The 27,563-nt window shown below is 31.0% G+C and overlaps 1 protein-coding gene across 1 annotated transcript in view; it reads right to left on the reverse strand.

Annotated features, from left to right (window-relative positions):
* LOC145666972 (chymotrypsin-2-like) overlaps positions 1-27,563 on the reverse strand; it is a 405,304-nt gene that overhangs the window by 169,913 nt on the left and 207,828 nt on the right. Inside the window, exon 2 of the mRNA XM_081734623.1 lies at positions 19,613-19,698. Within this exon, the coding sequence (XP_081590749.1) occupies positions 19,613-19,698 (86 nt within the window). The remainder of the gene's footprint in view (positions 1-19,612; positions 19,699-27,563) is intronic.

Genomic DNA, 27,563 nt, shown 5'->3' on the forward strand with positions numbered 1-27,563 from the left:
TAAGCTTTTTAAAAAAAATCTCATTGCATTGTAGATTGAGGGTAAGACAAAAGCTAACGAAATAGCACTTTAAAGAGGGAAAGCAGGCTTGGAACATACCCTGCCATTCTTCAAACCGACCGTCTCGCGTCCAAGCGTTCGTGCAAAGCACTGAATGTTCTTTTGGATAAATGTAGCTTGTATATAGCGAGCCGGGAAAATTCAGATTTTCACTCATAGCATCGGGACCAGAATTATCGTCCAATTAGCTCTTAGCTATAACAGTGTGTAGGTGAAGGGTGAGAGTCCCAAAAGTCAGATACAAAGAAACAGTCACCAAGCATGTTGGTGTCACGTGATCAGGGTCCCTGTTTCTTGACCATATATTGCAGCAGAATCGAAGCTAGGTTTACTAACACAAATGCATAACATACCAAACTGGTGAAACATGCTTCGAGATTGTTCCTGCATATACGAGGCTTGGTTAATAAAGTTTAAAATTAACACTGTCTTTCCCAATCTCTTTTAAATTCGAGAAAAAAATAGCTTGAGGTCTGTGATATCCTTATTTGTAGCCGAACAAGCGACCGAGGAAATTGATCCAATTTGCGAAGAGAAACCTGGTCGTCAAAGGGTTAATGGTCACTATATTGTGAAACACCCTGTATATGAGTTCAAGTCACTGGGGACTCACTATAAGTATCGATATATTGGGACTCTCTGTATATAATTGATCACACTTCACTTGTTAACTATAAGGTTGTGCAACCCGTATGACGATAAGCCATCTTCTATATTTATAAAGTCACCCTTTAGTTCTTAATAAGCCACTTTTATTAATGCCACCTCTTAATTCTGAATAAGCTACCTTTATGCACCGGTTAATAAAATGTTCATTATTATTTCATTTATTTATATTTGCAGTTTATAAGTCCTTTTCTTTCATTCACATATTTATTTATTTTTTCAAATATGGGTTTTTTCATCATGACTTCCACCATGGTTTCCTTCTATTGACTTTTCAACCTTTCTCAATGAATACATAGTATAACATATCTGGAATCATAGTAAACACGTTAAACTAAATGGATATACAGATAAACATTGACACAGAAACATTTAATTACTAAACAATAATAGAAAATGTGTATATGATTTCAGAAGTGTTGCCTAACGACGGTGTAAATGGTATGGTCGAAATTTCTAATATGTGTATCTGGTGTAGTGTAATGTGTGTATATGCACCTTCTTACAACAAAACTTAATCAATACTTAAACCTTCTTATTCAAAATATTTTGTAATATTCAATTACTAAATATAAACACATAATATGGTATCAAAGAAAATGATCATACTTAATAATATTTGTATCCATACACATAAAAACATTAATAAAGCAAAACAATTTTTCAAAACAAGCATTTCGTAAAATAATTATAGCGTTAATCACATACTGATTATTTAAAATACTATATTGCAACTTACTAAATATCAAAAATACTAAAAGAATATGTAATCATTTAAAATCCCAAGTTTGAACAATGATATTGCTCAAACGACAAAACGAAAGATTCATTGAAATGTTTCAAATAAATTTAGAATCGCATGTCAACTCACAAAATAACATGACGACACACTACCTTAAGACGCTTAATTGCAAAATAGCACTTCTCGCTATTTATACTATCATCTTTGTTATATGGTAATAAACGTTCAAACAGAAAGCCGTAATGGTAATAAACGTTTAAAAATTTCCATTTTGAATAAAGGGTTACTGTAGTAAATGGAATTTATTCCTTGGACGCTGAATCGATTACAGAAAATCGATTAATACCGATCGAAAATTGACCGTGTTATCTTTAATTAATAGAATTGAATAAATATTTACAAAGATTGTAAATCAAGATTAAAATGAAAATTGTCTGCAAGAGATTCTAAGCAACTTCAATGTTCATTCAACACAGATAGTGTTACGGGATATGAAGTAAGGACAAGCTAGGACATCTTTATTTCATGTGGAAATTCAACCAGCCATCAATGGAAGCTAAGCAGCCTTCAAGAGTTCACTGCCTGATATTATTAACACCAATATTCTGTTGTACATCGCTAGCTGACTTTACATCGAAACATAAAGTAACTATTGCTTTGCTGTTATTGAGGAAGTCTTTGTACTTGTAATAAACAGTGGTAGAGACCTTCAGAACCTTCACCCTTTAACAGTCTCACACGCGACGCTTTTAATTGCTTTGTTAGATCAATTGCTTCTCTCAATTGGTTCGACCTCATTGGCCCCTCATAGTCAGGCTACTACAAGACATTGTCCATTTCGTTCGTTTACCCACGACATGATGTTACAACAAGGAAGTAATAAATATAGATGTAAGTACTTTGCCTCAGGTGAGTCTCCTTTTGGTTCGTTTACCTGACAACGTTAGCAATCTCAGGAGCAAGTTTGAGAACTTTGTGTTTAGTCGACGACATGTAGAAACATGAACTTGGCCAATGTCAGTTTTGGGAAATCGACCACGCTCAGGAAACTCTGTGGTGTCACCATCATCTCATTCTGACGTCAGAGGGACAGTCAGTTCAAAAGCAATTGAGAGAGCACGATCTGGGCTTTTTGGATCTCAACCACGACGCGAGACAGATCGGAGTCTCCCAGCCTCTGGGGTCCGGCTTTCAATGCCATGTTTGATTGTCGGACAAGTATTCAATATGGATTTCATCAGCACAACCCAACCTGCAAGTCACTGGAACTTGCAGAACAGCGCCTAAAGATCACCTACGAGTAAAAGGAGAAAATTTGAACTACTTCCAATAGTATTATAGGTACCTAACCGTGAGCGCACTTTTCCCCCTCCACCCCTAACTACCAAAAAAATTACGAAGCCGCCACTGACCATAGTACTTTAACAAAGAAGAAAAGCATAAAGTAGATTGGGTATTGTACACTGTGCATTGAGTTTTACCACATTTTAAATAATAAAAACATACAGCTTATAGAGCTGTCTTTGATTGAAAAAATAGTTTTTGTTTGGTGCAAATCGGTTCAGAAATAGCTGAATTATAAGAGCATAAAGTTTAGTATGTTGCATAAGTTTTATGACAACTAAAACTCTGTAACATCTAAAAACTTACATCTAAAAACTCTGTAACATAAATAAATTTTCAAAGTAAAAAGCAGCAAAACCTGTGCACAGGTGGACCTGAGAGGACTTACGCCTTTCTCTTATTTGTTTGTTTGGTTTTGCTTTTGGCTGCCTCTCAGGATCTTTTTCTGTCTGTTTCTCTTTCTGCTGCTGCTTCTGTTGAGCCTCCGTTTTCCTTTCCCGACTAGCACTAGTCTCCATCCACGTCAACTCCATCTCATCTGGTTGGCTTGCAGAGTAGAGAGAGAAAATCCTTCTTCCGGCTTGGAGGCGATTCGAACCTGCGACGTCGACTACGCCGATAATTACTCACAGTTGGCCAGACCATGAGCGAGTCCGCTCGGCTAACACGAACCCAAAGAAATCAAGTGAAAATCGGTCCTCTTATATGAACAAATACTTCTACAAGCAACGCCATCTATTAGCAAAGGGATACTAAATGATTCGCAACGCCATTTATTGAGTAAGTGAGTAACTGCTTGAATGTGTTCACCTAGCCGCCATATTAAGCTTAAGCATAATTGTTCAAAAAGAAAAATGTCAGTGTTGCCAACCCACTTATCAAATATTATAGTGTTTACCCCAAATATTTTTAAGATAATTTTACCCCTCTATAGTTACAATGTGCTAACTCATCAAATAAAAAAGTTGGCAAATTTCAGAAAAAAATGAGTGTAACTCTGCAAAAAATAAAAATTCAGATATTTGAAAAATAAAAAGTACCACTATAATCTACATAAAATTCTAAGACTTTTCTAAAGAACAACATTTTCTCGAAAACTCAAAAAGAAACCCGCAAAAAATCCCGAAATTTTCAAATCGCTATAGCTTCGTTGTTTATTAACCGATTTTCAAACTTCAAACGGCAATCAATAGAGAAATAAATTTGCTATTTTTTGAATGTACTGTAGATTGCATAACTCTAAGGATACTGTTTTGAATTTGTTATAACTTCGTCAAATATTAACCGATTTTCAAAATTCAAACGACAATCAATAGAGATATAAATTTACTATCTTGCGAATGTATTGTACGTTGCATAACTTTAAGGATATTATTACAAAAACTCAAATAACTCTCTTATTTACATATATGGATCTTTAAAATTCAAATGGCATTGCGTTCTGTATGTCTAAAAGTCTTAGATTTATAGCTTTATAACCATAAAACTCTTAAAATCAATTAACTATAATTTAAAACATACTTAAAATTACAACTTCGGATACTGATAATGGAATCTCCTGTTAACCTCGTTTTCTATAGGAAACAATGATTTCTTAAACTCTGTCCACTGATCATAGTTCAAGCTGAATAGACAACCGTTAATATCAAAAACTACTTGGACTTCGGTTTGGATATTTTTCACAATTACATTGAAATTATTAGTAAATATAAACTTCTTTTGGGATTCCATACTAACCACTCCATTTTTTACTTTAGAAAAAAATTTTAATCATTTTTGTAATTAGAATTATTTTTAAAGAAAAGTTGATGCATTTTGTAACCATTAGAAAGATCATTCCATCATATCTCATAAACAGTTTCTTAGTTTTAATATCTTTTAAAACTTGATCAGTATCTTCATTATATCTCTGTGGCAATAAAGTTTTGTATTTCTCATTTAGATGTACTAATACCCTTTCCCCAGGGTATTTTGTTTGTATCAATTTCCATGAGGTTATTTCGTATGATTTTCCTTCTTCCAGATCTTGCAGTTTAACAAACTTTAAAATGTTAATATAGTTTTTCTTGTTTAATTGTGAGGCCATTTCTCATTTATTGTATAAAACTTTTAAAAATTTGTTCATTTTTGTAGTGATCTTATCTCGTTATATATATATATATATATATATATATATATATATATATATAGTTAATTCTATCAACAATATCTTTTATATGTTCGTCTGTTAATTCTCCATTCATTACTTTAATAACATTAAGCTCATCCTTAAACATAGCTATTTGATTAACCATATTCTTATAATACTCTTTCTTCGAGGCTATATTAAATCGTGTATATAAGCCAGTGATAACGGCAGAAGCAGATGCAAATGCTGTTGTAATAACCGAATAAACTGTAACAGGAATAAAGATATTTATAAACCCTGTAGAAGCAGAAAACAGTATCGAAAATGCAATAACATTTGCAATGCATTCGAGTAACATAAATAAATTTTAATCTCTTAAATTTCCTCTTATTTTTCGCTAGTAAGTTTAGAAGTGTTAATACTGTATCCTCAATTAATACAATTAGATTCTCTGGTGGAATGTTATCTGGAATATTCATTTTATTAAATAAGTTTTTATGATCATCTTTAAATTATCGGTTTCATTAAATAAACACAAGTGGAACGTTTCGTTCCTAGTAAACACAATTCATCTTTCATCTTAGCTTAAACACAAGGGGAACATTTCGTTCCTAGTAAACACAATTCATAATTCATCTTAGCTTAAACACAAGTGGAACATTTCGCTCCGTTTGTACGGTTTGGATCACAATCTGTTTATCTTCTTGCTCTATATATAAGTTTTTATGATATTAATATAAAACACTTACAAACTAAACATAATTGATTTATATATTCTCGATTATTTTTTTCTTTTTGAACATCATATTCAAGGTTTTTCTTGCCAATCATTACAACATAACAAATGGTTTTATTTTTACATCGCTTTCAAAATTAACAGTTAATTTCAAAGTGGTTCTATCATTTACAGTTACTGATTTATGCTTGCTTGTGTTAATCACAAACAGCGGTCTATTTTCTAAAAACTCTTTAGGATAATAAAACATCTCAGTGTTTCCAATTGTAACTCTCTTGTATATCGTATACATTTCGTAAGCTTTGAGATATTTATGCTTTTCAAAATCTAAGTTCAAAGATTCTAAAGGAAAAGACTCATTTCTAGAATTACCAAAATGGATATTCTGTACTTTACAATGATCAAAATAGCTTGAATCTCTTTCTTGATTATCATTCCTATCAGTTTGGAAAATGTAATTACAAAATTAGGCATTGAGTTAGTGGTTAAATTGTGTGATTAGATCAAATTCCAAATATTTACCTGTAACTGATTTTTGTGAACATTGATATGTGCTGATGGAAATAGGAATCTTACCCTCTTTTAACATGTTAGTTCTTAGCAAGATTGCATAGTTAGGTTCATAATTAACAATAGGCATTCTTAACTCCACATTTGTAATCTTAACTTTACCTGGATGTGGTTGATCATTCTCATACGTTCCATCCTGCTTTTTAGTTTTCCAAATAGCAAATGCATTATCATCAGAACCACTTCTTTTAAATGTATATTTCAATCCTCCTTTCCACATAATATCTTTATAATCAGAACACAATCCTGGTAAAAGTCTTAGTAAAAATACTAATTCTTCATCTGTTCTTCGCCATGTAATTCCTTCCCATCCACATTCATCATAATGATTAGCTTCTGGTTTTGAAATTGTTCATAATTAAGTTAAACCAGGATAATATATAATGTCCAATATTTGTCCATGTTTACTAACCTGTATTTGAGAAAACAGATGTGGGAAGAAGTTATTAACAAGTCTAATATTTTGACCAGCAGTATATTCTCCATTAGCATCTCTACCTCTAATTTCGAAAGTTACATAAATATCAGCATAATAAGGATGAACGAACCCATCCCCAACATCTATATCAAACTCAATAGATCTGTTTGGTTTATTTAAATTTTCGATTGTCTTTTGATTAGGTTTAAAAGATTGTAATTCATATGATTCTATTTTATCCATATTTATTATAAAGAAAAACTATTGTTATCGTTTTATGAATTCAACCCATAAAACAAACTTAAATATAACCTCCAAATATCCTTATTTCTATTCACCTGACTAATGATTTCTGAAAAACTATATCCATCTGAAAACATTTTTAATATTACAATACATAAATGCCCACAGATTACCTCGTTAAAATGTATACGATTGCTACTGTACTTTATATTATGACCAAGGTATTTTACGAATGTCTTTGGTGGATTACCTCCAAATGAATCAAACACATACATTCTATTTACTTCTTTCCAATAGCAAATCCAATGAGTTCCTATATTTTTATTCGTATCAAAGTTAACAATACCACACTCATTCTTCTTTGGTTGTTTAGGTAATTCATCACTCATAAATACACCTCTAAAGTTATTTATCCTAAGCTGTTTAACAAGATTAATTAGATCTATGTTACTTAAGGCTTTGATTTCTTTTTCTTTACTGTTTTGGGCTTTAAGTTTCCTGGAAGCTTATCAGCTTGCTTCTCTTCCATTGCTAAGTTATGTCTCTTTTCTTCTTCTAATTCTGCTTTATTCTTTTTCACATCTTCAACCTTTTTGCTACAGTAGCAACTCGAGCAGTAGCAGAACCAAGAGCACCTATTAAAGCTAGAATGGTTGGAATAGTAAATAAAAACCTCCATAGTGAACTTTATTATCATTTGCCCTTATTTCTTTGTTTATTTTCTTAACTTGAGGTATAGAAAGAGCTAAATGCATTTTTGTGCCTTCTTTCATCTTTTTAGCTTTATCATTTATCTGTTTCTTAGTTAAAATGTGATCAATATTTAATTGTTTAAGTTCCTCGTTAGGAATTGTAAATGTTAAACTACTTAACTTCATACTTATATTATAAAACTTTTATGGTAAAATCCATAAAAATTAAACACAGTACTTATAAACCTAAACCAAACCTTACTTTTGAATTCTTAGCCAAAGCAGTTCCCAAAGCTGGTATTCGTTCTGTTATTAAGCTTGCATCATTAGCAAAAGCTCTTTCCCATGCTTTATATTCTAATTCTTTGTCTGCAATATGTCTAGAAGCTGTATCTTTATTATCTCTGTAGTAAATATCATGTTCTCTACAAGCTTCATCTAATGGATTCATACCTTATCTCCTCTTTCTAATCTTTCTTGCAGCTTCATAAAAGGCCCACAAAATTCGTAGCCTGGAATATGCAACTCTGGTATTCTCTTCATGTTTAAAATTCTATGCATTAATCCTTTTCCATACTTCTCACTGTTCCAATATTGTGGTGGGAACGTATTCAATATCCTTATCAAATAACCTATACCCTTTGGTTCATTATTAATAAATTGTGTGAGTTTAGAATTAATCATATCCATTATGCCTACTGTCTCATTATAAAAGTTATCACTTCCAGCTTTTTCTTCTCCATCTATAACTATTAACCTATCTATTAATTTTCTCACATCATCCATCCATATATATTCTTTAGGTAATTCGTTCTATATTTTATTCCTTCTCCAGACTTTTGTTTTCTTGCTTGGTAGTGTTGGTTTTATATATCTTTCCCAAATAGGTTTGATAATTTCTTTGTATTTTTCACTTCTACTAGATCGTTGTTTTCTCCTATTTGGATCATTGTTATGAAATACTACATTAGAATCAATAACTATTTGTGTATATTTTTCTAGATCATCTTCATTATAGTTTTTTCGATTATGTTTTGTTAGTAATTCCCATAAGCCTTCTGTTCCTGTGTAATGTCGATTATTAATAACTAAATCATCACCATGAATTTTAACTTCAGTATCCCCAATCATATGTACGATTTTTCCATCATCATCATATGGTTGAATTCCAAAACTTTTATCATCTCTAGTTGCATAATATCTCGAAGCAATCTTATCAAAATGGGTAGCTGGTAAAGATTCTATTCCTTCTACTTTATACTTAATTTACTTTTTCATATGTTTTATTTCTTCTGTTATAGGCGTATCGCTTTCATTTATTGAACTCTCATACATAGGAGTTGTTAATAATAAGCTTGAATCTACTTTCGCGCTTTTATTTACAACTGGAACTAACTCTTGAATGAAATATTCTCTAAAATGGTTTTGTTGTTCTAAAATGAAATCATCAAACACTACCACAGAATCGTTCTCACATTTGTCTAATGAAATAATCTCTTCGTTTTTTCCTTTTACTATTGCAATTGTCTTATTAGTATCAATTGTATGTTCTTGAAAAAGTTGTATTAGCTGTTGCTATTTAGATTGATGTAAACTTTTAGAATAGATATAAACATTTGTATATTTAAGCCAATCCGGTGCTAGTAAAAAGTTATCAATCATTAGAGTTATTTTACCACAACCACTAGGTCCTACAATTAAGCATCTTATATCATCAGGAAGCAATATACCATTCTTCTTCTTTTTTACAGTTTGGTCTGATAACCTTACTCGGATATCCCATTTTTCATTTCAACTTTTATTATATAATAAATTAAAGTATTTAATTTAAACGGTTATTCATCTGTACTAAGCATGTACTTGCATTATCCATTTGAAAACGATTTAGAAGTAGCTGTTGCAGTATTTAATGCAACATACTTAACACCAAACATTACAGATAAAAATAATAAGTTAACAATTTGTAGCAATGGACAACTTTCGAAGCAACTCATAGTTCTACCTGGTCAATATAATTTAAAAGAATTAGAAGAACATATTAAATCAATTCTTCCATACACCGATGTTTTTAAAGGTACTTTAAATATTAAATTCACCAAAGATAGAAAGAAAAACAGAGTTAAAATATTTAACACAGATTGTGACATGATCTTAGATACCATTAATACTGTATTAGGTTTTAGTGAGAATAAGTTAGTTAGAAACTCAGAACATGTTGGAGATAAGCCCCCTAGGTTCCATCCATTTGATACTATAAATATTCACTGTGATTTTGCAGAAGGTATGATTTTAAAAGATAAAGATACAACACACAACGAAACAGGTTTAATGGCAACGTTTAGAACAAATGCAGAATTTGGAGAACCAATTATTTATGAGTATAAAGAAAATATATTTTTCCCAATACATCACGACAAATTTAATAATATCAAAGTTTCAATTCGAGATGAGAATGGTGATTTGATTGATTTTGGTACAGCTCGTATAACTGTTCTTCTCGCTGTTAAATAGGTATAAATTTTGTTTATAATAAATATGGATATCTTTAGTAATGTTAAAAGTAGGAAGAATGGTGCCATTAGTGATCTAGATAAAGTTTTTACATCAAATAATATAACGGGTTGATTTTAAAACGAAAAGACTTGTTAATGTAGCTGATGCTATTGACCAACAAGATGTAGTAACTTTTCATCAACTTGAGTCAATAAATAGTCAATTAGAAAGTGATAGAAACAAATTTGATGATGTATTAAAATCATTACAAAGCACATACATAAAGATAGATGATGTTAACGCTTTTCGGAAACAATATATGGAAGAAATCCAAAAGACTAATAATAATGTAGTTCTTTTGTTTAGTGCAAAGGTTTCTATATCAGAATTCAATAAATACAAAGCGGGAATGTCATCGCAGTTAGAGAATGTTGTTAGAAAGAATGATATAGATAAATTTGTTACAAAAGATTTCCAAAAATCAAACAAAGAAACAAATATGTTCATTATGAAGAAAGAAACTATAAATCTATTATGTCGAATGAGAACTAAGAATGTTAAAGACCCAATCTTTAGAATATTTAATCTATCGAATGCTTATAAGTTTCTCTATAATGGGAAAATAATGCCTACGGAATTAAGTTTGGATAAATACTATCTACATATATTTTTGAACGATAATTTAGTTGAAACTTTTCCTTTAGACGTTAAAAATGGTGATATAATTACGTTTCAAGCAGATAAAAATTCAGCTTTCGAAAAAGGGCAATTACTATCTGTTATTATGTACGTAGAAAGAGAACTTAAATGATTTTCAATATATTAAACAGGATCTATTGTGTTAAGTGTAAGAAATCAACAGATATACCATTAGAATAGAACAAACAAAGAATGGAAAATATATTAAGAAAGGTATTTGTTCTGTATGTGGTGTTACTAAATCTCAATTCGTTAAAAAGAAAGATTGACTAGAAGAAGGTAAAGATATTAGAAAAGAAATAATACAAGAAATTCACAAACCTTCTAGAAAGAATTGTCCTAGGTTGAGTGTTATTGTTAAAGGTATAGATGGTATATGGCAAGCAGATCTTGTAGAAATGGATAGCGGAGTATTAAAAGGCGTTTCCAAATTAAGTAAAGGCTATAAGTATCTGCTAACGATTATAGATGTGTTTTCGAAATATGCGTTTGGTGTTCCTGTTAAACATAAGAGCGGTAAGAATGTTACAGAAGCATTTGAATCCGTATTAAGAGCGAGAAAACCTAGTAACTTACAAACTGATCAAGGCAAAGAGTTTTACAATAAAGAATTTAAAAATTTGATAGAGGAAAATAAGATTAATCATTACTCAACCTATAGTGGAAATAATGCTTCTGTTGTTGAGAGATTCAATAGAACTTTTAAACAAAACATGTGGAAAAAATTTACAACGCAAGGAAATTTTAAATGGATAGAGATATTACCACCAATAGTTAGTGACTATAATAATCAGCTGCATAGAATAATTGGTTTGAAGCCTATAGAAGTTAACAAGAATGAACCAACAATATTGGAGAAAGTTTATCAAAAAGAATATAAGCATGTTAAACCCAAATACAAATTAGGCGATTATGTTCGTTTAAATAAGTCGAAAGGATTATTTGAGAAAGGATATACACCTAATTGGTCAACAGAAGTATTTGTTATTAGCGAAGTTATTCCATCTAATCCACGTACGTATAGAATTAAAGATTTAGAAGAAGAGGATGTACAAGGCAGACTTTACGAACCATAACTATTAAAGACGAAACACAAAGATGAATACTTGGTGGAGAAGGTGTTAAGAAAGAAAGGTAACAAAGTATATGTTAAATGGTTAGGATTTGATGATTCACATAATAGTTGGGTAGATAAAAGCAATGTTGTAGTGTAAATATAAATGTTATCCTTTATGGTTATTATTCCATAAAAGGCTAGTATATTATAATAAGAAACTAAGTGAACCGAATTCAGACTGCTTTGAAAACTCATCTTACAAAGTAACGAAAAACTTCATCCTTCCAATTCTAGGAACTTTATTAAAGCAACTTTCGAAATAAAACTTGCAGATAGCGAGGAAAAAAGTTAAATAATTATTTTCTAAACAATAAATATGGGTACTATGGATAGTTCTCTTAGTTTAAACGATATTTGTTACGAGCAGATTAAAGACAATTATTGGTATGGTATTTTTGGTGATTTCAAATTGATTATAGATAAGGGTACAGGATATTTCAATGCTACTAAGTTGTGTCGAAATGGGGGAAAAGAATTTAAACATTGGACGAGGTTAGATAAATCAAAAGATCTCCTACGATATTATAACAAGAAATTAGGTAGGCCGGATCTGCACCACCAAAACTCAATTTACATAGTTGAGTCAAAAAGAACAAATAAACAAGATATATTAGTATCAAGAACACATGTAAGAAAATAATTAATATTGAGTATCTCGTTTTGGATTTCAAAATAGTTTTATAATAAGTGTTACAATATAATCGAAGATTACTTCACACAAGACTTTAAACAGATTCAAGAAGACCAAAAAGAGTTGCAAATAAGAGTAGAGAAAATAGAACAAACAATGGAGAGATTGAAAATTCAAAACGAGGGCTTAAAAAATTGCAGCACCATATATAGACGATAATTCAAAAGATACAAGAAGAACAAACGTAATGATCCTTTCCCTTATTATGCTATCAGATGTCAAAAGAGAAGCCTATATAAGCCTCTTAATGAAGCAGAAGAAAAATATCCGAATCATGAGATAATATACGAAAAGTTTAGAGATCCTAATAGTATTAAGTTATTCAACCTAATGCAGCAAGAACTAGATATTCGTAAAGGTAAGGGTAATGAGTTTTGGACAACCCTATCAGAAGAAGATTTGGTTAAAGAAATTGATGGTTTATATGATCTGCTAATATCTAATCATATGTAGAAACTTAATTCGTAGTGATGAAAGATTTTCTATATAACAAAAATGGAGAAACATTTTGATTTATTACATGATAGACTTAAACTAATTCACGAAGATCTTAAACTCTTAGTAACACTATTAGAAAAATAATATTATTAAAAGAAAAGGAGAGGATATTAAAAGAAAAAGAGAATGCAGAACACTCACAAGAATCAAATTGGGGTAGTGAAAGTGAAAATGATAATGATGGTTACGAAAGTTATGATGAAGTAGATTCTTCTTAAGTTTCAGTGGTGTTTTATGAAACTATTTACATAAAAGCCATGTAAAGAGTGAAAATGAATTACTAACTTTGATGGGTTATTCCCATGAAAGCCCTGTCTTAATAGAATATGCTAACAAACATCATAATTTTCAGTATTAGCTGTTGTATTAGATAACAAAAATGATTATTTTTTTTCTATTTTCTATAATACAAGGGGATGGCATCGATACTTGCTGCTTAGCCTATATTCGACAACGTATGTAGTTATTTAAATATCAAAGACAAAATTAACTTTAGTAAATCATTAAACATGCTAGATCATTTATTTAAAAAATCATCAACAGAAAACAATAAAGAACTAGAGCGCTTGATATTAAAATCTAACGCTATGGATCTTCCTTCTAATATACTAGAAACGTTAACTGAGGAACAGTGGAATACAATTTGCACACGTTAATTTGTCTGAAGATTGGATGAGAAGATACGATGATAAAATTAACTTTGATCTAATAGCAGAGCATCAATGTCTTTCAGATGATTTTATAAGAGATTATGATGATAAAATTAACTTTTATGCTTTATCATATCATCAACAGTTATCAGAAGCTATTATGAGGGAATATGCTGACAAGATAGACTGGGGAATAATAGCAGAATATTGTAATAGTAGAACTAATAAACTATCTGAATCATTCATGAGAGAATTTAAAAAGAAAGCTTATTGATAAGTATACACAAATGTAAAAATACCAAGAAATTTATATTATTAAATCGAAAATGATCTAGTTTTCATTAGATCAATAGTAGCTTTGATGGGTTATTACCATGAAAGCCATGTTCTAATACAATATGCTAGTAGGCATCGATATTTCCTAGGTCACATGAATATTAGCTGTTGTATTAGATAACGAAAATGATTAAAATTATTTTTATAGAATAAAAACAATAAAGTAATTATGAATAATTTAATTAAATATACAGTAATTGAATTTAAAAACTTATGTAAAGGAAAGGGGATATTTCCGATTAAGAAAAGCAGAACTGGTAGACCTTATTAAACAACATAAAGATGAACAAAACAATAAACTTTAAACAAACATTTCCTTTTCAAGAAGACATCTTTGGAAAACCAAAACCTAACAGATTAAGTAGGAAGAAAGCTTTAAAACTGTTCCCACTTAAAAAAGAGATTTTTGAAGAACCAAAGTAAAAACTGAAACACAGCCAATTAACGTAAAACTTAAAAACTCGGCATTCAAATCAAGATTAGAAACATGGAGATTTACAACAACTTATAAAGAGCATGATCCTCTAGAACAATATATCAATTCAACATCAAGGCTTTAATAAATAGATTCAACATCAGCTTACAAAAACATGGATCGTTAAAGGCTAATCTCCTAATAAGTTGTCAATATAAGAAAGATAAAGAAATTCAAAACATTTACTTCAATATTAATAACAAAGAGAAATTTCAATCAACCAATCTAAAAGAGTTCTTAAGTGATGCTAAAGAACTATAAAGAGCAAGAATGAATGAGTTCCAAGCTAGAGGTTCTGGATTGGCTCTTACAAATATAAACTATCTTGAATTAGCTCTTAATAAATATGCACCATATAGAGGATCATCATACATAGAATTGCCAAATGAAATCAAAAGAAAACGGGCTGTTATTAATGTAAAGAACAAAGATAAAAATGTTTCTTGTATTCAATTGCTTCTGCATTACATCCTGTTGAAAAAGACCCACAACGACCTCCAAAGTACAAGCATGCTGTTATAGACTTAGAAAAAAATTATAAGGCATCAACTATCCTGTAAAACTAAGTGACATCCTAAAAATTGAAAGACGACTCGATATATCATTTAACGTTTATACATATGATGATGATGGGAAATATATAGTGTAAGTTTTATATACTAAAAACAAAAAAGACACCCATGTGAATTTATTATATATAAAAGAAGAAAATAAAACACACTATTGTTGGATTAAAGATCTAAGTAGATTAGTAAGTAGTCAAATAACCAAATGGAGAGCTCGAAAATACTTATGTGATAGATGCTTCTTATACTTTTGCTCGCAAAGTGCATTAGATATACACGAAAAAGATTGTTCTACTCACGAAGCTGTTAAGATAGAAATGCCAACAAAAGATGCATATATTGAATTTCAAAACTACCAATATACAACGAAGATACCATTCGTGATTTTCGCTGATTTTGAATGCCTGTTACATAAGGTTATGGGATGTAAACAATGTTATCCAGAAGATGAAGCATATACCAAAAAATATGAGCAGCACAAACCATCTGGATTCTGTTACTATATTGTAAAAAGTGATAGAAGTAAAACAGACCCTGTTGTGTATAGAGGTAAAGATGCAGCTAAGAAGTTCATAAGAATGTTAAACTAAGAAGCTAAACAAATATCAAACATATATAGACAAAATAATGAATTACCATTAACACGTAAACAGATAAAAGATTTCAACAAATCCAAATCTTGCTCTTACTGTAAAGTAAAATATACACCAGAAAACCACGAAGTTAAACATCACGATCATATAAGAGGAGAGTTTGTAGCCGCATTATGTAACAACTGTAATTTAAAAGTTAAAATACGTAAGTTTGTACCAGTGATTGTACATAACTTATCTGGACATGACTCCTACTTGTTTATAAAAGAACTAGGATGTAATAAAGAACAAATAGAATTAATACCTAATAACAAACAACGTTACATATCATTCAGTAAAAGAGTTGGAACTATCAAATTAAAATTCGTAGATTAATTTAGATTTGTGGCATGTAGTTTAGACAAATTATCATCAAACCTAACGAGGGAACAAATGACTCACACACAACACTTCTACCCGAATGAAGAACAATTTAACAATTTGTAACAAGAAAAGGTGTTTACCCGTAAGATTATGTTAGTGATTGGAATAAGTATAAACAAAGAAAATTACCTCCATAGAAAGCATTTTTCAACAAGCTTAACAAAACACATATAAGTGATGAGGAATATAAGCATGCAAAGAAAGTGTGGAAAACATTTAAAATTAAGAATCTCGGACAGTATCATGACCTATATCTAAAAACTGATGTGTTGTTATTAGCAGATGTGTTTGAGAACTTTAGAGAAACATGCCTTAAAGCTTACGGTCTTGATCCAGCTTGGTATATGAGAGCACCAGGTTTAGCTTGTGATGCAATGTTAAAGATGACAAATACTAGAGTTACTAACTGATTACGATATGGTACTGATGGTAGAGAAAGGTATAATAGGTGGAATTTCGCAATGTAGTAAAAGATATGTAAAAGCAAACAATAAGAATATGGAAGGTTACGATGGAAATAAAAAAGATTCTTACTTAATGTACTTGGATGCTAACAACTTGTACGGGTGGGCAATGAGTCAATAATTACCATTTCAGGGATTTAGATGGTTAAGTGAAGGCGAGATAAGAGAAACAGATTTCACAAATATATCTGATGATTCTGGTACTTTTTACATTTTAGAAATTGATCTTGAATATCCTAAAGAATTACATGACTATCACAAAGACTACCCATTAGCATCTCAAAACATGTGTTCACCTGGTTCAAAACAATTAAAACTGTTAACAACCCTATACGATAAGGAAAAATATGTAATTCACTATCGAAACTTAAAACAATGTTTGTCACTTGGATTAAAACTTAAGAAAATTCATCGAGTAATAGAGTTTGAGCAATCAGATTGGTTAAAGAATTACATAGATTTAAACACACAGATGACAACAAGAGCAACAAATTACTTTGAGAAAGACTTCTATAAGCTCATGAATAATTGTTTTTGAAAAGACTATGGAAAATATTAGAAAGAGATGTAAACCAATAAAAATAGAATGTGACCCAAAAAGAGTAGAAAAACTGATTGCTAAACCAAATTTTAAAGATAGAATTATTTATACTGATAAACTATGTGCAATCATAATGAATATAACAAAATTAACTTTCAATAAACCAATATATGTTGGGATGAGTATCTTAGATCTATCAAAATATTTAATGTACAACATTCATTATAATGTGATGAAGCCAAAATACCAAGACAGATTAGAAGTGTGTTATATAGATACTGATAGCTATATATACCATATCCGAACAGAAGATGTGTATGAGGACATGAAAAATTATATTGATTACTTTGATACGAGTGATTACCCTAAAGGTAATAGATATAAGATGCCACAGGTCAATAAGAAAATACAGGTAAGATGAAAGATGAAATTAAAGGAACAATCATAGAAGAATTCGTTGGTTTAAGATCGAAAATGTATTCAATCAAGTTCGGAAAGGATAAATATTGTAAAAAAGCAAAAGGAGTTAAGAAAAATGTAGTAAGTAAAGAACTTTCATTTAACGATTATAAAGACTGTTTGTTCAACCAAAAAGAATATTATAAGAAGATGAACTTAATCAGGAGTTATAAGCATGATTTGTACAGTATAGAAGTAAATAAATTAGCTTTAAGTTGTGTGGACCGTAAAAGATGTGTTTTAAAAAAAGGAATAACTACTCTACCATGGGGACATTATAGAATAGAAGAGATGTAGTTTTAGATGTAAGTTAGGTATAACTTTATGGATATAACTATAAACTTTTCGCAGGCTATATAAAAATGAATTTAAATATAAAAAATATATATGTTTCTACAAATATGAGCAAGACGCTTTATGAACCATGTAACAAATACTTACTACATATAGAAAAACATAATAAGACTAAAACACATAAAGAAAATAGTAAAACTAAAATTTGTAAGAAATGTACGAAAGAAAAATATAAAGCTCAGTTTAGATATATACAAAAAAAATTCTCTTTGTCGTGAATGTCTGTACGAAACATTACCACCCTTAACATGTTTAATGTGTCAAAAAGAATTTAAACCCAAGATGTGCAAATGCTAAAAAATGTATAGAATGTAGAAAAATAAACCAGACTTCAAATATACTATAATTAAAGGTACTCATTTAGAAGGGCTACAAGATATTTTTTATTATGTAATTATTAATGGAGAAATTTATGCTGTTTTATCATCACAAGAAGAAGAAGAAAAGACTTTATTAAAACAACTATCCAGATACGAAAAGCACTATGATCATCTTTAAAAAATATTAAAAATGGAAAATTACATATATACCAGAATGAATATAATCGAAATTGTTATAGAATTATATTTATTAACTCCAAGTCTTTATGTGGTAATGAGGATTGTTTAAATTGTAAATGTATTTTCTAATCATTAAAACTTTATGGTTATAACAGCATAAAGTCCTATGCGCACAAAAACTATTTTTTCAATCAAAGACAGCACTATATGTTGTAAGTTTTTATCATTTTAAATGTGGTAAAAGTCAATGCACAGTGTACAATACCCAATCTACTTTATGCTATTCTTCTTTGTTAAAGTACTATGGTCAGTGGCGGCTTCGTAATTTTTTGGTAGTTAGGGGTGGAGGGGGAAAAGTGCGCTCACGGTTAGGTACCTATACTACTTCCAGTTAGGGTGAGACTGTTCAAAATTAGTTGCTATTCCTTTGCTCTACCATCTATTCCTTAACGCCCTTATTGCTACCAAATCTCAATGAAAAATGCATTGGTTATTTTCAAATTATTTTATCACTAAATTCATATATATTACCTTGTCTAATTTTGCTCAGGGTTCTAGTCGCCTAAGACTAGTGGTGGAGACGCCCCCATTTAGCATGTGCTATATATACACAACATTCTGGGAGTAAATGTACACACTAAAACGTATAGTTACACATTTTTGCAGATTTGACAAAACACGTCATTCGTATTTTCCAATTCAAAACTATTTAGAAAACAATATTGAACAAAACTAAATTTAAGAAAGACACAAAATAGTAAACCACAATTGTTGTATAACAGACAGTGAGCAGACTCTCTTCCAAAAGTTAATCACATACTGACATAGATGGAAATGGGATAATGAGAAAAATATGATATAATTTAATAATGCACAATATCGCTCTTAAATTAAAATGGATATTGACTCTGACGTGAACACGAATTCTGCATTACCTAATTCTGAATCACGAGTCTTCCTTTTCAATATTGGATATAGCGATTACATAATTTACTTTAATTAATCTTCCACCTGAATTGTAATAATAGAAAACATTATAAATGTTATTCGAGTTTCATACAAAAAACGACACAAAGGAATGAGTCTGAAAGAAAAATGTGAAAAGATAAAAAGATTTAATATCTAACAATAGTAAATATTAAAAATGGAAATACCTGGAAAGGAAATTCTCGTGGTTTTGCTTGTTCGCCTCCAACAATCCTGAAATCTGGAGAAATGATTTTTGCTTTGGTGCCCCAGGCTGTAAAATGCAAAACACGTTTTACTTTTAATTAAGGACACAAGTTTCGAAGTAATGTAGAAATTATCTATAAAAATATTGTTTATTACTTTGTACCCGTATATAATCCTCATAACCAATTTATTTTCCCTAACGTCTGGAGATATGGAAATAATGTAACCTACATTTATCGTAATAGTTGTATAATTCGAGAAAATTATGATTGTCAATTTGAGAAGAATTGAAAAATTTTGAGGGAAGAATTGGCGTAAATTTCAAGTAAATTTAATACACTGTCACCTATACTGAACTTTCATCGAATAAAAAGTTACTATAACTGAAACTTCGTTTCCGAATTGCACTATAATGAGTTGCAAAGTTTAGTTTAAATAATAAAAGAGCACGAAACAGTATTGTGACTACTGGAAACAAGGTTATCTAGTTGCGTGAAAGAGAGAATTATAGTGAATGCTTCCAAAAGAACAATAAAGCAAAAATTGTACACAAAAAAACTATAGATGATATAGGTGAGAATAAAGTTGATTTAGACATTTTACAGAATTTTATTGGGTAATTGATACGATAGTTGTGCATATGGACAAGACAAAAAGGCAAGGGAGTGAAGTTTTTAGACGGTGTTAAAACGAAAAAGTTTTTTATGCAAACTTTTCCGTGTTTATACAAAAGAACAGATGTTAATAAAGAACTGTATTGTATGAGAGTTTTAAAGTTTCGACAATTATCTAGCAAGGGAAAATATTTATCATGATTAGAATGAACTATATTGTAAAGTACTTCCTACGAGTAACAAAGGATTTATTTAAATTGATCATATTTGTAACATTAATTACTCATTATTTCACCCCAAAAAAGTGTATTATGTGTCGTATCTACTAGCACTGTGACTGATAGGACTCCGGATTGGGTCAACAATTAACTGACTCATCAACGTACATACAAACTCCTTAAGTTAGGAACTTGAAATTTGGACAGTACATAGAAATGGTGAAGTAAAATACCACTAGGGAAAAATATGTGAAAATTTGATATGGATGAGGGAAAAACGGAAGTTGCATTTATTATATTCAAATTCCCATTTCTTAGAATCTTTTATGTGGCACTTGGCGAAACTTTTGTGTGCCTTGGTCCCCTGGCCTCAAGGCTATGGCGGATGGCCCAGAGGACATGATTTTTACTAAACCTAGGTCCACCTTCTCTAAAATTTAGTATTGGATACGTTGCTTCAACCTCAAATTTTGGGAGAGGTGTATAGGACTATTTTATGTGCACCTGTTAAGTTTGTATGTTTCATCTCATTCCTTTTTATGAGTACAAAATTGTCAAAACTTCAAAATCTCATGTGATTTAAATTATTTTTTTTCCTCTAATAAAATTTCAATACGTTACGGATCAGTATAAGGGTTCGTATGACCACCTCATATAAATGTCGGCAATGGGTACTTTGTCCTCCCCTTCAAATATCAATATATGTGCATAGGAGCAGCCATACGTTTTGCTAATCACCAATCTTAAAAATATGATATGCTAGTATAGGATAATTTTCAGTGGTTCATCTCGTTCTCCTTTTATGAGTAATCAAGTGTCGAATATGTAAACTTCAAAGGATTTTAAACTAGTTAATCTTCTTTAATAAGGCCTTATCACGTAATACGGTTATCTTGTTATGTACAGGGATTCATCTTCTTTCATACGATATGTGTACATTTACACATCCTTTAAAATTTCGAAAGAATTTTGTATATTCACCCTTAAATTTTGAAAATTGCAAAATATATGAACGTTTTAGGGTACTATAGGATCATGATAAGTACTCTTGTAAATTCGTTCCGTTCATCTGGTACTCTTTTATGAGGAAAAATAGTCAAAATCTAATTTTGCTATTATTTTGTCCTAATTTATTCTCTCTGAAAATGTCGCGGTCATTTGGCAGTTAACACATATGTATAAGGTCCTAGATTGCTGACAAATAATATATATTTTAGTAGGTCCCTGAATGTTACCCAGGGACGGATCAAGGGGGCAATCGGGGCGATCACCCCCCTTCCAGAATAGGAAAACTTTCTTATTTTATATATATAAGTAAAATCCATCCCAGAGTTGGGAGCCCTTAAAAGTAGCTCTAAGTAGAAGTATTACAACCCACTGCCTCCCCCAGAAGTCCGTCCTGGATCCGTCCCTGATGTTACCACGATGTAAGGTCCTTGAATGTTAACACAATAGTTCAAATTATGGTCCTACCTTGTGAGACGTCCTGATTCTATTCCTTATTAGAGCATCTGTGGATTAGTTCTCACGTAATTCTTTATTTTCATGTCATATACAACCAATGTAATAGAAAGGAACATAAATCTACAAATTCATCATGTTTAAAATGCACTAAGGTTTACACAAGTTAAGTTTAATCATTCACAATACGGTTAGTGTTGTACATATCTATCTGACTTAGTGAAATAGTAGAACGCCTTCCTATGAAAATTATGTCAATATGAATTCATTCATTTTCTCAGATATTGGGTGATACTGATACAGTGTTACGATTTCCTTTTCTTCAGCATATTTATCTTTTTCAAAACACAATCCTCATTGAAATAAATTTATGTCATCGATATTAAATGTAATTAAGTGACATTTTTATAATAACTATTGATGAGTAGTACACTTTTGATTGGCATGTTGCAATAAAATTCGTCTATACGTCTTGAAAAATGAAGGTTTTACATTATTTTTTTATCAATCACTTTCGATGTCCATAGTTTCAATGCTGCAATAAATCAGAAAACATAACATTATTGTATTTATCTCTAATTTTTCTCTAATTATTCAGCATATTTATCTTTTTCAAAACACAATCCTCATTGAAATAAATTTATGTCATCGATATTAAATGTAATTAAGTGACATTTTTATAATAACTATTGATGAGTAGTACACTTTTGATTGGCATGTTGCAATAAAATTCGTCTATACGTCTTGAAAAATGAAGGTTTTACATTATTTTTTTATCAATCACTTTCGATGTCCATAGTTTCAATGCTGCAATAAATCAGAAAACATAACATTATTGTCGATAAAGTATCAACTGTACTTCGGATATGTGCTAATAAGTCATGTTTATCCTGATAGGAAAGTGATAATAATTAATGAAGCATGTCATTGGAAAATATATCTATTCAATAGAATAATATTATTTCAAAATATTCATGTATTCGCAATTTTAACAATCACGACATTACAGTGTATTTATCATGTCTCCTTGAAAACAGGTCATGAACATAAGTAGATGATGTATCGTCACGACAACTATTAATCAACCAAATTCTTTTTAAGGTACCGTTTAGACTTATGATTAACGAGGAAAATTATATCATTAGACTTTTACATCGACCATTCGTCAAATTATTCCAGTCTTATTGGTCCATGATTGTTATAAATTCTCAAATGTCCACTTTCAAATTCTACATTAGAAATAGATGTTGGTCTGGCTGTGTGTGCTTTTATGTGCTTCTGCACAACTTAGTGAATTTTGAAATTCAACTGGACTATTTATTTTCGAAATTTAACAGAGCAAGTTTGAGGTAAGTCAAATTTTATTTTCAAATACCTTTTTATTAAAACGTGGAATTTTTGTCATTGAATTACTACTGAGGAGAATATTGAATGTCGTATCACAAATTCGAAAAAGGCACACAAGAATTTATCCTCAGACAAGTTTACACAATGTCGTTTTACTCACTAATTAAGCATAAGGATTTTACTTTTATTTGATTTTTAAAAAAATGAATCAATATTAGTTTCATCGTAGTCAATGCTATAAAAATATAATATTCGGGATTAATACATCATGTATCGTTCTGAGACAAATGTTTACAGAAACTGAAAAGCAAAAACATCGAATATTAGAAGATATGTTCGGAATGTAATCGAGAATTCCACGGTAATGTGTTTCGTAAATCATCTTGCATGACACATCATAAAGACTAGATGGTACGAAAGATGATAAAACAATGTTCCAAGTGTCTATGTATTTATTCTTTTCCACGTACAGATGAAAGACAACATAATTGTATCGAGTATTATTGCAAGCTATGGCATAAATACGTTTCGTCATCTCACAGATGGTATATGTATATGTCATCCGATACGACACAATTAAAACCTAAACTTTCATCGTTATTGCTTGCAAAGGAGCCCATGCTTATATTTCGTCACATCGAAGCGACTCAGAATACCAAATTTTATAACGACTCGTCTAGCACCCAATTCCAAGGGATATGATGGTCAGTTTATATTAAATATATTATTTTAGTTATTTATTTATTGAACAAATTCTTTATAACTTTGTTCTCTCAGCATAACTTTGTCATTTTACACAGGGACATGCTAACAAAAAAGGAAAAAACAAGACAATAATAAGAACAACATAGAAAAAGTGTAAGAGTAAAACTATTTCGTCTAAACTCGTTTAGTTGCTCTTTCAAACAATGTGTAGCACGAAAGAATGTCCACATCAGTTGTTACTTGATTATAACAGTTTGATATTCTATGAAAAAGGGACCTCTGTATAATAGCCAACCTAGGACGGGCAAGATGGAATAGGTGGGTATTCTGGATGATACGGAAAGGGACACGTAAGGATAGTTCCTGAAGGAATATTTCCGATCTTAAGTTTCCATTAACTATTTTGTGTAGATATTTCAGGTCAGAGATAATTCTCAGAGATATTTCAGGCCTTACTTCAAGAGTCTGAATATTAAGATGTCTTAAGAGTTCCTTCTTAGATAATATTCGAAGTACAGGAACACGAAAACGGGCTATAGAGATGAAGAAATTGAGAACAGAATCAAGTCTGGAGAGATGTGTAGATTCTGTCATGGTCCATATGGGAGAGAAGTATTCGATCTTGGGCGCTATTAAAGTCTTATAAAAAGTTGCTAATGAAGAAACAGTGCGTAGTTCGGTGAATCGATAAAAAAGTCCCAACATGCGCATTGAATTCTTTAGTATTGAGGAGATGTGGTCAGAGAATGAGAGTTTTGAATCAAAGATGACACCAAGATCGTTATGACTAGCAGAATGTATGATAGGGGAATCGTTGATATGGTATGTGGAGGGAACAGGAGACTTTTTCAAAGTAATAGTAATACTGTCACATTTCTTACTGTTGAGTTTAAATTGCCACATTTCACACCAGCCTATAAGGTAATTTATATCTTCCTGTAGAGCAATTGTGTCATGGAGACACGATATTTCTCTGTGTAACTTACAATCGTCAGCAAAAAGCAGAAGGCCACAAGGTTGAGCTGATAAGTGCATGTAAAGATCATCCATATACAGGACAATCAGCAGAGGCCCAAGTACACTCCCCTGAGGCACCCTCGAGATCACGGGTTGGGGTTAGAAGTCGCCCCTCAAAGAACAACTCTCTGTTTACGGCCCTTCAAGTAGCTTGTGATTAGAGAGAGAAATTTGCCATGTACATTAAATCTATTGGAGAACTTATGAAGAAGATTAATGTGACTGACCAAATCAAAGGCCTTTGAGAGATCAAGTTAGATAACATCTAATTGAGTATTGTTATTCATACATTTGACTGCACAGGAAAAAAGAGTACTTAGTTTGAGAGACTTGAGCTTTTCGGTAGAAAGCCGTGCTGAGAACTATGGATGTAAGGTGAGGTGAATTTAAGTAGCCTGTCTTTGATTATTTTTTCGCAGATAATTGATATTACAGAAAGAAAAGATATTGGTCTATAGGAGGATACATGATCTTTAAGTCCTGATTTATATATTGGGGTCACGTGAGCTAGTTTCCAACTGGTGGGATAATACCCGTCCTTGAAGCATCTATTGAATAAGATAGATGAAACAATGTGATCTAAAGCTATCATAATCTTGAATTAAAGAAAGATCTTAAATATGAAAATCAATAATCTATTAATTTGTTCAGTTTCATGCAGATTTGCTTAAGTAAATCATCCAAAGAATGTCTTTTACCGCCGAGCAAAGGATATTTACCGCACTATTCAATAATACTTGTAATCAAGTGTATGTAAGAAAACTACTATGCATGCATTATTATGGCGGTAATGAAATAAAAGTGAATGTAAGGAAGAATTTCAAGAAATCGTGCGAAAAGTAACACGATTGTTCCTTTATTTTTCAAGAATTCTATGTAAATAACTTCAATGTGCTTCGTCTAAAATAATATTTTTATGACCGTATTTGAAGCAAAGACACACGTAAACAATTCTTAGAAAGTATAATAACTGTTAGTTAGTGCAGCTTCGTTATCATCGAATTCTTTCGAAACCCAATCCCATTAACGTCTTTCAAGTGGAAACGATATCAAAATAGTCAATCGTTCTTTGCGCTATAATGACTTTACTATTATAGAAAATAGAAAAATATCGAATTCGGGAAGACTTTCGAGGAGAAAAATTGAAGAACAGTGTAAATTGAAGTTTTAAGTTCTATGGAGTACAATGTGCATAAACTATGGGAGTGTGAATTTAATCAAGTTTTAAAAGTTAATCCTACATCTATTTGAGCTCATTGCCAAACCAATAAGGCACCATTACAATTATGAAGTATTTATCAATACCATTAAATTGCATCATGTAGCTAATGAGAATGAGATGCAAAATATTCTATACCTGGACATAATTTCAGTAGATCCAGAAACGCCTAAAGGTGAACATATAAATGGGCTAAATAACTATACTACCTCCAACAAAACTTTTAAGTCCCATCATCCCAGTACCAATAAAAGCTTGTTATTGCCACTTTCAGTTACATGTGCAAATAAATTAAATCAAGATTCTACATTCCAACAGCGATAGATACTTGACAGGAATGTTGGTGTTCTGTAGAATTCGAAAAGGAGTAGAACTTAGATAATAAATCTCTGACTGTAACAAATTTGGGACTATGGCATTACAATGCTTTGTACTGAAGCGAAGGCAGATGGACTAATAACTGAATATATAAACGTATTGTTAAAATAAAAGCTTGAAATTTGTGGATAACCAGCCAACTATCACGGAAAAAGAAAATCATTATAACAATGCCATACAGCTAAGTGAAGGAATATTCTTAGATGCATCGAATTTAGTGACCAATTTTGTTCGTCGTAATCTTAACAGTTGTGCTTGAATTTCAAAGTCAGACCACTTCTCATCCAGAACATCATCATTAATGATTTGAAGTGAATTATATTGAAAACTAACGAATACAGACCTACGAGTGAATCAATTTTTCTACAGTGAATGGTACATTACTGTACATTTATTCAGGCCCGCAACCAGAGGGGGGTAGGGTCCTATAGGGGAGAAGGTCCCCCTAAACTATTCATGTTCCCTCCACAGTTCAATACAAAATTCTATTATTAATACAAAAAACGCAATTAGATTTATAAGATAATTTTAATGACTTTTCCCCTCGTAACACATTCATGGCCCCCCAAACCTCTGTGGCCTGCCTTTATTGCATAAATAAAGAGGACGTTCCAGTTCAAAATCAAAATTCTCATGCCGTCTTGGTGCTTTTGCTATCTGTAAAGCCAAAGTAGAGTTATATAAATATTTAGAAGTACTTCAAACGAGAGTCTGTACTTCGACAAATATTCAACTATATTTAAACAACCTAATCTCAACTATCACACCTCATACATACCTTGCTTGTATGACAAATGAATTATAAGCTGTTTGAAATTTTGTCTCATCAAGAAATTAGTGTCTGAAGGACCCAAACACTACATCTTGAAAATCTATTACTACGACACGGATAGATAAAATCACATCTATAAAATTCAATTATTCACTCTGAATTGAAGCGCAAGCCTAAAGTTATTTTTTTATAACCTAGGAC

The sequence above is a fragment of the Thermobia domestica genome, chromosome 1 (genome assembly GCF_964235325.1).
Source record: "Thermobia domestica chromosome 1, izTheDome1.hap1.1, whole genome shotgun sequence".
In the NCBI taxonomy this organism is placed as follows: Eukaryota; Metazoa; Arthropoda; class Insecta; order Zygentoma; family Lepismatidae; genus Thermobia; species Thermobia domestica.